At 38.5% G+C, this 13687-nt stretch overlaps 1 protein-coding gene across 1 annotated transcript in view; it reads left to right on the top strand.

Moving 5' to 3' along the window:
- The window catches only part of Myo81F (Myosin 81F), a 387373-nt gene that overhangs the window by 133228 nt on the left and 240458 nt on the right, over positions 1-13687 (top strand). The window contains exons 14-16 of the mRNA XM_071662293.1: positions 3587-3756; positions 3917-4053; positions 4292-4440. Of these exons, the coding sequence (XP_071518394.1) occupies positions 3587-3756; positions 3917-4053; positions 4292-4440 (456 nt within the window). The remainder of the gene's footprint in view (positions 1-3586; positions 3757-3916; positions 4054-4291; positions 4441-13687) is intronic.

The raw sequence follows: 13687 nt of genomic DNA, 5'->3' as shown, positions 1-13687 counted from the left end.
TGCGAGTTAGCGTCTGCAAAAGTTGGTGTCTGGTTCTGGAAGAGTGTGAAAGGAGGAAATTGAGATTAATTATGAATAAAAGTATAGTTGTAAGGTTTATCACTGCAGAGGGACAAGTTAGCTGGGATGTGAATTTGAATGGAGAAGATTGTAGGATGTGGAGTGTTTTAGATACCTGGGAGTAAACATGGCAGTGAATGAACCCATCATTGTAGAAGTAAGTCATAGGGTGGTTTCTGGAAGCATTAAGGAATATGTTGGAAGAGAGGTTTTTATCTGGAAGGGAAATAATGAGCATATATGAAGTTATAATTTTCCCAATGATGTTTTATGGATTCAAAGTATTGGATGTAGATGAAAAATGTGCAGAGGAGGGTAGATGTGTTGGAGATGAAATGTTTGAGGACAGTATGTGGTTTGACAGAGTAAGTGATTTGAGGATAAGAGAGAGAGTATTTTGAAGAACTGACGAATGTGGGAGAAGGGGAGGCAGCAATTGTTACATGCATGAGTATGGAGGATGGAAGGAAGGAAGAGGATACAAGTGCAAATTCCAATCACAGAAAGGGAGGTAAGAAGAGCAGTAATGAGACTGAAGGTAGGAAAGGCACCAGGAGTGGATGTGATTATGGCTGAAATGCTGAAGTATGGAGGAGAAAGTGTGATAGAGTGGATGCATCTTATATGTAATTTAGCATGGAAACAGAAGGTTGTACCTGAGAATTGGTTGAAACCTATTATCATTCTTTCATTCAAAGGAAAAGGTGTTACAGATGTATGTAGCAATTATAGGGGAATGATTTTGTTAAGTATACCAGGAAAAGTGTATGCAAGAGTATTAATTGACAGAGTGATGGAAGTGACTGAATGCAGAATAAGTGAAAAGCAAGGAGGTTTTAGGGGATGTGCGTATCAGATTTTTTGTAGTAAAGGTGACGGTAGAAAAGTATTTAGCAAAAGGTAAGAAATTATCTGCAGCTTTTATGGATCTGGAGAAAGAGTATGACAGAGTCAAGTTGAATGCTTTATTGGATGTGTTAAGGATATGTAGTATAGGGGGACAACTGTTGGATGGTGTGAAAGTCTTCTATAGAGGAGCAAGTGCATGTGTAAGAGTGAACCAAGAGCTGTGCAAAAGTTTTGGGATACATGAAAGTGTGAGGCAGGGCTGGGTGATGTCACTGTGGCTTTTTGATATATATTTGGATGGAGTGATAAGAGAGATGAAAGTAAAACTAGGGAAAAGGGGTGCAAAGATGGAGTGTGGCAGTGAAATATGGTGGCTAGTGCCAAGCCTGTTTGTGGATGATACTGTGCTGTTTGCTGAGAGTGAAGAGTTGCAAAAAGTTGTAGGTGTGTTTTTTGATGTGTGTGAGCATAGGCAATTGAAGGCAAATGCAAATAAAAGTAAAGTAACGGTGTTTGAAAAGAAGCAGAGTGAAAATAGAGATTTTTTTAAAACCATATAGATTGAAAGAAGAAAGTGTACTGAAAACTGTGCTTTGGATATGGGGGAAAATGACTGGAAGATGTGAGAGAATTTAAGTATCTAAGAGCTGTCTTGGGTAAGTTTGGTGATATGGAAGGAGAGATAAGATATAGAGAGTGGTACAGGGTAGGAGAATCATTGGGTCCCTTAATAGAATAATGAAGGTAGAGGTGTAGGTTTGGAAGTGAAGAGAGGATTAAGGGACAGCATAGTCCACCCAATCCTGACCTATGCCACCAAAATATGGACATGGCATGAGTCACAGAGGGCAAGAATCCAGGCTGTGGAAGTGAGCTATTTGAAAAGAGTATGTGATGTGATTAGATGGAATGAAGAAAGAAATGAAAGGGTGTATGTGAGATGTGTTATGGCAGGGAATGCAAAGAGAGTAAACTGTGGAGTGGTTGAATGGGTGAAACATAATACTTTGATGTAGTTTGGGTATGAGGAAAGAATGCAAGACTGAGAGTTTATTAGGAGAATGTATGATAGTACAATTAATGGGATTGGTGTAAGTGGAAGGCCACATGTGACATGGGCAAATAGGATGGAGGAAGAGAAATAGTGAAAGAATGCATGGAATGGTGTATGCAAGGGAGGCATGTAAGGACAGGGATAAGTGGAGACTCTTTTTCCATGGCCACCCCATGATGGGAGTTCCTGGACGGAATGGGCATCAGAGATATAGATAGATAGATAGATAGGATAAGAGAGAGGTTTGATAATAAAAAAGTGATTGAGAGAGCTGAAGAGGATATGCTGAAATTGTTTGGACATATGGAGAGAATGAATCAGGAGTGGTTGACAAAGAGAATATTTGTGTAGGAAATAGAGAGAGAGAAATGAAAAGAAGGGGGCCAAGTTGGAGATAGAAGGATACAGTGAAAAAGGTTTACAGTACTTGGAGCTTAAACATGCAGGAGGATGAAAGGCTTGCATGGGATAAAGTGAATTGCAGTAATGTGGTATACAGGGAGCAACATTCTGTCATTGGATTGAATCAGGGCATATGAAGCAACTAGGTGAAACCAGGGAAAAGTCAGTGGACCCTGATTGTGGATAGGGAACTTTGGCTTTAGTGCATTTCAAATGACAGCTAGGGAATGAATATGAGTGAATGAGGCCTTTCATCATCTGTTCCTGCCCTACTTTGTTAATGCAGGAAATGGTAAGCAAGTATGAAAAAACGACCTTGGACATAATCTGCAGTCCATGGTGACCACAGCTTGTGCTCCATCACTTAAGTTTAGCGATTTAAAGCTCATTATGTAAAAACTGTATTTAGGATCCCATAGATTGATATGTAGCATGTAATGTTTTAGACAGATTAATGTAAACTTGCTGAGAGCATACAGTAGTAACAGAGACCTTGAAACAGCATGTAGGATGTTTACTGTATAGATGTCTCAATCTCTCCTCTACTACAACCTGCAACCAGGCCTGAAGTAATTTGAATTTAGTTTGATTATGCTTTGTTTTAGAGTTCTTTAGGTGTGTTGTAGATTTCTGGTGAGTGTACACCTTTGATATGGGCTGCTGTAGGCCTTTAGACATACTGAGTTGTTTGTATGTTAGCAGAATTTAAAAAATGTACAGTACCCCCACCTCCCACAGCCTCAACCCACTCCAACTGTTGTCTGTACTGAGTTTTTAACTGTTTCTATAGCTTAGCTATTTTAATTTTATTTGTTTTTTCATTGCTTTATAGTTGTTAAGGTTATTCTATAATTTTTGGAATTTATTTTTCAAAAATTCAGATGTTTTTTCATTTCCAGTAACTAAACTAGGAGAGGATTTGGGATTACCCAAGGCTTTATGGAATAAGGTTGTTCAGTTATTTTTGGGAAACAGGATGCTTGAAAGGATTTTGATAAAACAGATTGATATGATTACAGATGATACAATGATAAATGAGTAGAGAACTTTGTAGGAAGATATAGTCATGTCATTTGAATTATTGCCATGAGAATGACTGTCTAAACGGAATCCTTATATTGCTTGCATTTATCAGAACAAAACATGATGAAAAAGTAAAGATGCATATATTTTGTTTTTTGTTAACTGTTTTGATGCAAATGTACTCTCTTTATCCTTCAGTGAAATTATGAAGTGCCTAAACTTACCACCAAAGGAATGGCAAGTAGGCAAAAGCAAAGTGTTCATCAGACAAAAAGTATATGAACCATTAGAAGACCAGCGTCACACCACTGTTATTGCAGCTGCGGTGAAGATACAGGCACTCATGCGCATGTATAAACACAGAGAAGGTTTGACTTCAATTTGCATTATATTTTTCAGTTTTTCTGTTGATACAGACATCTCCATATCTTTTGAGTTGACATTGCTTATAATGAAATTTTTATCTATGATTTTCCTGCTCACTGTTATTCTAATTTTATTTTACTGTTCATGATATGACAATTACAGAATACTGTAGGATACGTCTGGCTTGCTTAACTATTCAAAATCGCTATCGTGGCTGGAGACTTCGTCTTGCATTTCTCAGAAAGAGACGAGCAGTTATTATTATCCAATCTAATGTACGAGGAATGTTTGCACGTGAGGTAAAGTTAGTTTTTAATAGTTCCATATTTAGAAATAGTGGTGCTTGTTGAAGACTTCTCTTGTTTCAGGACTAATCATATCTTTGTTTCTTGCCGTAATTCACTTTTTCCTTTGGCTTTTCCTGACTTTTGAATTACACACTCTTTATATTCACTCAACAAACTTCAAGAAATTGGTTGGAATTTAGATATGATCTCTATTTTGGGTATTGTACATTTTAGCCTCCAATTTTGAAAGGTTGCTAATGCCTTGCGTGAGATGAAGCGTATTGAAGAGGAACAGCGTAGGAGAGAGCGCTTGGAAGAGGAACGTCGTCAGCGGGAGGAGGAAGCTCTTAGATTGGCTGAAGATGAAGAGAAGAAGAAAGAGCTTGAGGAGGCACAAAGGTAGTTTGGTTTTTCACTCCTGCTTTAGGGATAAATGTGTAGAGGTGTGTCATTCAGAAAAAAGTCTCTCTTAGGAATATTGTTTCCTTCATGCAAAGCAGGGGAATACATATTAAATCTTAACCAGACAATTAAGTCAAAATGTAACTTTTTTCAACTATCAAAATTTTTATGATAGTGCTCTCAACAAGTGCTGAGAACTTACCCTTTAGTAATATGAGTGTCACTTAAGTAGGACAGCTCCTAATTACTTACATTAGAAATATGTTCTGTAAGGAAAGAGGGTTCTTTCGGCAATATGGTATGGGGAAAGTAGAACCAGGAAAAGACAGAAATAGTGAACATGAATGACGAAAATTGTAAAGTAAGTCATTAATGAAGATTATGAAATGAAGGATGTGTGGGAGACAGCAGAGTGAGCTGTGTTCTATTTGTGGTTGAGGTGGGAATCTTTAATAGGAGAAAGGAGTCTTCATTCATTCATCATGAAAGTGTTTATATGGGTAATCATAGCCAACTTATCTTTTACCTAAGTTTTAAAATTTCGCCTGCAAGAAGTAGTTGCATAGATTCAGAAAAACTAAGATAATATTTTATTGAAAATTTAAAGCATCACCTGTTATAGTGATGATAGCTGCTGAAAGCAAAACCATTCGTCTTTACTGTAAAATACCCTGTGTTAATTTACACTAACGATTTGATTTAGCAAATTATCATTCTGTGATGAAATAGTCATTTTTTTTACTTACTTTATGAACGTTTTCCTGTTTAGGTTTTATTGTGAGAATGACAACACTTTTACATTCTTTTTGGTTCTTGTAAAATGATTATGTAACATCATAGTGATCTCATAGAGGGAGTTATTACTCAGAATGGAGAGACTGATGAGAGTTTGACACATTACAGATACACACGGGATGAAAATGGATGATAAAAGTTAATGTGAAACTTTCTTTAAAAGTGTTCTCTTGTCTGCTTTAAGATGTTGCCTGAAATGTAATTTTGGTCCAGGGAGGTGGATTTTTTTTTTTTAGAGAGAGAGAGAGAGAGAGAGAGAGAGAGAGAGAGAGAGAGAGAGAGAGAGAGAGAGAGAGAGAAATCCTACCTAAGTATCTCCTACAGGTCAGTGAAAGTAACTGAATGTGGAAAAAGTTGGGTGGCTGGGAATACTCCCCTTTTGCATGGTCTGTGTCTAAAAGCAGAAAAAAAGGTGAACAGGAATAAAAGAAAAAAGTCAGATTATTAGAGCCAGTGAGTGGACAGAGTAAGGAATGATAAAGTTTGAGCAAGATGTCATTGCAAAAGGAGGACTTGTAAAACAAAGAAATGATATACTGAAGTGGCATGGTCTTTTAAGGGAGCATAACTTGTAAAATAAGGAAATGATATACTGAAGTGGCATGATCTTTTAAGAGAGCATAAATATGTGGAAAGTAGTAGTGATTGCATATCAGAAAGATGAATGAAGTTTAGAGCAGTTGACAACAAAAATAAATGTCTTGTTTTCTTTCTCATATTTCATTGACATTTCCTGCCTTATGAGGTAGCATATGAACAGACAACTGAGCCTTACAGATAAATTTATTGATTGATACCTTCTTTTAGCAAAAATGGTTATGTTTGAAGGAGTAGTGGTTCCAACAATGTTGTATGGTTGCGAGGCGTGGGCTATGGATAGAGTTGTGCGCAGGAGGGTGGATGTGCTGGAAATGAGATGTTTGAGGACAATGTGTGGTGTGAGGTGGTTTGATCGAGTAAGTAATGTAAGGGTGAGAGAGATGTGTGGAAATAAAAAGAGCGTGGTTGAGAGAGCAGAAGAGGGTGTTTTGAAATGGTTTGGGCACATGGAGAGTATGAGTGAGGAAAGATTGACCAAGAGGATATATGTGTCAGAGGTGGAGGGAACGAGGAGAAGAGGGAGACCAAATTGGAGGTGGAAAGATGGGGTGAAAAAGATTTTGAGTGATCAGGGGCCTGAACATGCAGGAGGGTGAAAGGCGGGCAAGGAATAGAGTGAATTGGATCGATGTGGTGTACCGGGGTTGACGTGCTGTCAGTGGATTGAATCAGGGCATGTGAAGCGTCTGGGGTAAACCATGGAAAGTTCTGTGGGGCCTGGATTTGGAAAGGGAGCTGTGGTTTCGGGCATTTTTGTGTGACAGCTGGAGACTGAGTGTGAACAAATGGGGCCTTTGTTGTCTTTTCCTAGTGCTACCTCGCACACATGAGGGGGGAGGGGGATGATATTCCATGTGTGGCGAGGTGGCGATGGGAATGAATAGGGGCAGGCAGTGTGAATTGTGTGCATGGATATATATGTATGTGTCTGTGTGTGTATATATATGTGTACATTGAGATGTATAGGTATGTATATTTGCGTGTGTGTGTGTACATTGTGTATGGGGGTGGGTTGTGCCATTTCTTTTGTCTGTTTCCTTGCGCTACCTCGCAAACGCGGGAGACAGCGACAAAGCAAAATAAATATATATAAATAAACCTTCTTTTAGATGACAGAGTGGCAGATATGAAGATGAAAGCCGGCAAGGCAGCGGGTTTGGATGGTATTGCAGTGGAATTTATTTAAAAAGGGGGTGACTGTATAGTTGACTGGTTGGTAAGGGGATAAGAGTGAGTGCTCAAATTACAGAGGTATAAGTTTGTTGAGTATTCCTGGCAAATTATATGGGAGGGTATTGATTGAGAGGGTGAAGGCATGTACAGAGCATCAGATTGGGGAAGAGCAGTGTGGTTTCAGAGGTGGTAGAGGATGTGTGGATCAGGTGTTTGCTTTGAAGAATGTATGTGAGGAATACTTAGAAAAGCAAATGGATTCGTATGTACCATTTATGGATCTGGAGAAGGCATATGATAGAGTTGATAGAGATGCTCTGTGGAAGGTATTAAGAATATATGGTGTGGGAGGCAAGTTGTTAGAAGCAGTGTAAAGTTTTTATCAAGGATGTAAGGCATGTGTACGTGTAGGAAAAGAGGAAAGTAATTGGTTCTCAGTGAATGTAGGTTTGCGGCAGGGATGTGTGAAGTCTCCATGGTTGTTTAAATTGTTTATGGATGGGGTTGTTTGGGAGGTGAATGCAAGGGTTTTGGAAAGAGGGGTAAGTATGCAGTCTGTTGTGGATGAGAGAGCCTGGGAAGTGAGTCAGTTGTTGTTCGCTGATGATATAGCGCTGGTGGCTGATTCATGTGAGAAACTGCAGAAGCTGGTGACTAAGTTTGGTAAAGTGTGTGAAAAAAGAAAGTTGAGAGTAAATGTGAATAAGAGCAAGGTTATTAGTTACAGTAGGGTTGAGGGTCAAGTCAATTGGGAGGTAAGTTTGAATGGAGAAAAACTGGAGGAAGTGAAGTGTTTTAGATATCTGGGTGTGGATTTGGCAGTGGATGGAACCATGGAAGCGGAAGTGAATCATAGGATGGGGGAGGGGGCGAAAGTTCTGGGAGCGTTAAGAATGTGTGGAAGTTGAGAACATTATCTCGGAAAGCAAAAATGGGTATTTTTGAAGTGATAGTGGTTCCAACAATGTTATATGGTTGCGAGGCGTGGGCTATGGATAGAGTTGTGCGGAGGAGGGTGGATGTGCTGGAAATGAGATGTTTGAGGACAATATGTGGTGTGAGGTGGTTTGATTGAGTAAGTAATAATAGGTAAGAGAGATGTGTGGTAATAAAAAGAGTGTGGTTGAGAGAGCAGAAGAGGATGTTTTGAAATGGTTTGGTCACATGGAGAAAATGAGTGAGGAAAGATTGACCAAGAGGATATATGTGTCAGAGGTGGAGGGAACGAGGAGAAGTGAGAGACCAAATTGGAGGTGGAAAGATGGAGTGAAAAAGATTTTGAGTGATCGGGGCCTGAACATGCAGGAGGGTGAAAGGCGTGCAAGGAATAGAGTGAATTGAACCAGGGCATGTGAAGCATCTGGGGTAAACCATGGAAGGTTCTGTGGGGCCTGGATGTGGAAAGGGAGCTGTGGTTTCGGTGCATTCTTACATGACAGCTAGAGACTGAGTGTGAACGAATGCGGCCTTTGTTGTCTTTTCCTAGTGCTACCTCGCACACATGAGGGGGGAGGTGGTTGTTTTCTCATTGTGGCGAGGTGGCAATGGGAATGAATAAAGGCAGACAGTATGAATTATGTACATGTGTATATATGTATATATCTGTGTGTGTATATATATGTATACATTGAGATGTATAGGTATGTATATTTGCATGTGTGGACGTGTATGTATATACATGTGTATGTGGGTGGATGAGGCCATTCTTTCATCTGTTTCCTTGTGCTACCTCGCTAATGCGGGAGGCAGTGGCAAAAAAAGAAAAAAAAAATAATACCTTCTTTTAGAAGGTAATTATACTGGATGGGAGGATACTTAACCTTCACTCCTGCCTCTTCCTAGAAAAGATATAAACAGTGTATTAAAAGGTTCTTAACCCATACAAAGCTCATGGTTGTAATGAAATTTTGCCATATGTGCTGAAGAAGTGTGCAAATATGCTTAATAAACCTCATGAAACTGTTCAAGATATGAGTGGAGAGAGGCAAAGGGAATGAAATGGAGCAAATGTCGTACTTTTCTATTGAAAGGGGGAGACTGGGAATAGGCACTGAATTGCAGACTGGTCATCCTGAAAAGTGTGGTCTGTAAGGGTCTGGAGAAGATAATAGGATAGCAGATGGATGACTGTATGGACAGCATGTTATTAAGGAAGAGATGCCTTGTGTAACAAACCTCTTAGGTTTCTCTGAAAGAGGGAGCTCTGCCTTAGGCAAGAAGGAAGGTTGGGTGGATTGTACATATCCAGACTGCCAGAATATCTTTGGCATTGTACCACATGGGAGGCTGGATCAACATGCAGAAATAAGGGGAAAAATTCTTCACTGCAAGTTATTCTAGTGGAAAGGATCAAAGGATGCATATCGAGGGAGTCTTCTCCAAATGGGTTGAGGTGTTGAGTGTAGTGCCTCAGGGATCTGCTCTAGAACCCTTACTCCTCTTGACTTGGGTAAATGATTTGCGTGAAGGTGTGGACTGCTACCTGAATATATTCAGATATGATGCAAAAGCCATGAGGGAAACGAAAAGTAAGGAGGATTGCATCAATTTATATGGGGATGTAAACAAACACCTAAGTTGGTATGCTGTTGATGAAATCCAACCTGAGCATATGTAAAAGCACTGGGATAGAACAAATTGAAAGATGGCATCAATATGATTGTTATCTAGCTGGAAATAAGTTTCAGGATTATGAATGAGAAGGAATTGGAAGTCCCTAATTTGTTGCTAGAGTCCCACAGTAGGAGAGTAGTTAAGGAGACCCACTTTTTGCTGGCAAATATGAGGATAGGCTTCAAGTATATGAATAAGGAAATATTTAGGAAGCTATTCATATCATACACAAGGCCAAAACAAGAATATGACTCTTAAGTTTGGTCATTGCTGCAAAAGAAACACAAAGAGCTAATAGAGAAGGTCCTGAGGAGAGCAACAAAAATTGTACCAGAATTAAGAGGGCCAAATTATAAGGAAACGCTAGAAGCCTTAAATTTATCCACCTTGGAAGAGAGAAGAGTATGAGGTGATTTGATCACACCATTTGAATCTTTAAACTAGATTGATGATAGAAACACTGAGCAGTTCTTAAAAAGATGTCATATGTAGGGGTAGGATAACTTCAGGAAATAACATTAAATCAAATAAGAAACTTGTAACAACAGACAAAGTAGTGCTTTTATAGTACAAGAGTGGTTCTCTTGTTCTTCTCACATTGTCCATCTTCTTCCAAAACACTTTCTTTTCCTCTTTAAAGTTCATGACTACCTTTTTGTCCCATCCTTTTAATGTAAGAATGAAAAAATCATTGATGATAGTAGTTTGAACTTAAGATATGTTCAAGAAGTAGATTTCGTTTTGTTTCCTCTCTGAAGTTCCTGAAATGAGACTTTGCAGGGAGTTAATGAAAACTTCCCAAAACAACATTACTTTTGTAATAGAAGTAAATTCCTACTGTTCATGCAAACAAAATAAAGATATTGTCTGATAGCTGATAAAATGACTGGTGTAGGATTTGAAACAGCTACTGAAAAAAATCTCATTTAGTAAAACTGCCAGTAAAATATTTCATACTTAATACACTTCTCACTCTCTGCATGTTGCACACTTCACCCACACATGTAAGTACTGCTTCCCAGTCCTCTTACACTCTACTGCTTTCATGTACTTTCTGCTTATGCCACTCTTTACTCAATCTCTTTTAGTATCTCTGCACATAGGCTCCTTTTCCAAGCTCATTCTCTTTCACCACTTCTTTCCCACATGTCATATTTTCTTTTTCTAAAATCATTACAGTACAGACCTCCACTCTTACCCCTACCAAGAATTGATCAAACATTCCACCTGCTTCCCCTCTTAGCACATCCACAGCCAGCAACCTCTCCATTTCACATCTGTCAGTTAGCATGTTGTCCAGTAATGACCCAAAGACCATCAACCCCACTCACTTTTGTAAACTTATGTATGCACTTTTTTCAGTTATGAATTCCCAATCAACTGTCCTTTTTCAGCACAACATGACAAGCTGGTCCCCAATTTCATTTGCAACAGTTACCCCATACCCCCACTTTTCCCCTGAACTGTCCATCACCCACTTGCATTCATAACCTCCACCTCAAGGATTTGATACCCTGCGTCAAAATTGACAAAGCACTCTCACTGATTATACCAGGAAACTCCACTGTTCTTATCTCCTCTGGCTGTCAGGTGCATAAGCACTCACAGTCACCTGCCACTTTGACTGTACTTTTATTCTCTGATATCATTCTTGAACTTACCTCTTTACATTTTACCTCAGTCCCATTGTTCCTTCTTCATCAGAAGTGCCACCTCATTTTATTCGTGCCCCCACATATGCGGGAGAGTGCACCCCCTTAGCATTCCCATGCCATTCTACCCCCTTCCCCTTCAACTCATTTTTACTAAGGGCTCGAACATCCAGGTTCCTCTCATCAGGCAAAGCACCTATCTCTGCCTATCCATCATAGTTACTTACATGCACAATCAGACACCCCAGGCTGAGCCTTCAAGGGAAATTCTTTCTGGGGCTTCTTTCTTGGTACCTGTTTTTAAAATTGATTTTTCTCAAGTTAGTAAGGCACATGCAGTTAGGAGCTTAGGACCTATGAGAAAAATAAGATTTAAGTAAATCACATCAGAAACATTCAGTACATTTCATCCATGATGGGACCTACTAGTTACCATTCTATACTGTATATTTTGTGCGAAGGCAGATCATGGGCGGCGGAATATTATTTAATGCTAAAATAGTAGATGTGTTGAAGTGTAATGTCAATGTGATAGTGCTCTATGTACATTCTGCACTGTGAGTTAGTGGTTGATTTCTGTTACTGTTTGGGAATTGTGGGCCATTATTATATGACATGAAAATATTATGAAACGTAATATATCATTGCATTCTGAAAACGTACACATTTATTTTGGATGTAGAATACCTTGAAAAGAGAGCCACATAAACGACCTATGACTTGCTCTCAGATGCAGAAAATGCTGATTATATTGTATATTTGTGTAATTTCATTTTTTATTTATGCATCTAGAAAAGTTAGAATGTATACTTAATATTCATGCAAAACTCAGTGCATGCTGTCCTGAATTTTTTCCTATCTAAACATTATGCATGGTTTTAAACTTCAAAGTGTGTCATAAATGCTTTGAAATACAAATGTTGGTCTCATTGACTAAAGACTAAACACCAGTAAAGATGTTACCCATGAATGAATATCTTAATGAAAGAATAAGCTTTAACGCATGAAGCAAAATTAACTAAGCAGCTGCATAGATAGTCTGGTTCCTTCTGGTTTTTCTTCTGCCTGAATGACTGAGTGCCTAGTTTATGCAGAGGATATGCATTATGTCATGAATTGTGTGCATTAAATAATTCCACTTATAAATTAGCTATTTATTACATGTAAACTATAAGTTAAAAAGCCTTCTCAGCTCTTGTTCAGTATGGCTGCCAGCTTGCTCCAGGCCATAGAGGAACCATGTACATTTTTCTCCTGCCTACCTCTGTTTTATACAGTACCATTTAGACTGTGGAGCTGCATAAAACTTGTGTTCCTGGTATCTTAAGACTGAATCTCTTTCACTAAGAGCTTGACCTTGTTATTAAACATGAATGCCTCTTATAGAATTGTTGATGTGAACTACATCATCATGAAAACTCAGGATCCCAATAGTCATTTGATTAAGGAAAAATTGACAGTCTTTCTGATTTTTAAGGGCCCAAGATGTTTACTTAGAATGTAGATTCACCTTAGTATTTATTTTTGAATGAAGCAGTGAAAGCTACCTTGTTTTCACTTATATGGTTGTGTATACAAAACAAGTAAGCTCTAAAGACTCTGCTGTAAGTTTTGTATGATTAGCTGCTTGGTACATGAACTTCATGCATAAATTTGAATGATCTTGGTTTTTATTGTTTAAGTATGACATGTGTGAAAGTGCAGCTCTGTTTTTTACTAATTTGCACAGATTAAGCAAATATTGGTTCCTGTTTTATTTTTGGTTTGTACGGTTCTTTGCATAACTGAGATTGTTCAGCTAGTACTTTGAAGTCAGCATACTTATCTTCACTATGATCAGTTTCTAAACATTTTACATCTTAGGGAAACTTCTGATTAGGTAAGAAATTAGATATATCATATGAGTTTAATCATAAGTGTCATATGCTTCTGAATGATTGGAAGAGTCTGGCCGATTTTCAGTTATTCAGTAAGCCCTTAAACAGTACCCAACATCAGTTGATGTTCTCTGATTAAACAGCTGCCAACATCAATTTATATTCCCTTAGGAAACAGCTGCTGTCATCATTAGATACTGTCACTTTTTCTGCCTCAGCAAAAATATCCAGCCAAACTTTCATACTATTAATGGCCAATGGAGGTCCTGCTATCCTTAGTACCCATACATTCTCTATTATAAGTGCACTTCCATCCGCAGGATGTGCATACATAATGACCCCAAGGAGAATACCTAAATTTTTGGATGACCTTTTTATTAGGAAGAACATTTATGATATGTATTAGTTGGTGAGGAAAGTGAATGAAATGTGAAATGTGAAGAAATGAATGACTTAGTTGTTTAAGGTGGGTATTGCTTTAGAAGGAAAAGTGGGATTCTTCACTGAACATGCATTCTTGTAAGAAATTACAGT

The sequence above is a fragment of the Panulirus ornatus genome, chromosome 6 (genome assembly GCF_036320965.1).
Source record: "Panulirus ornatus isolate Po-2019 chromosome 6, ASM3632096v1, whole genome shotgun sequence".
NCBI lineage: Eukaryota > Metazoa > Arthropoda > Malacostraca > Decapoda > Palinuridae > Panulirus > Panulirus ornatus.
This window is presented reverse-complemented; position numbering and strand designations above follow the sequence as displayed.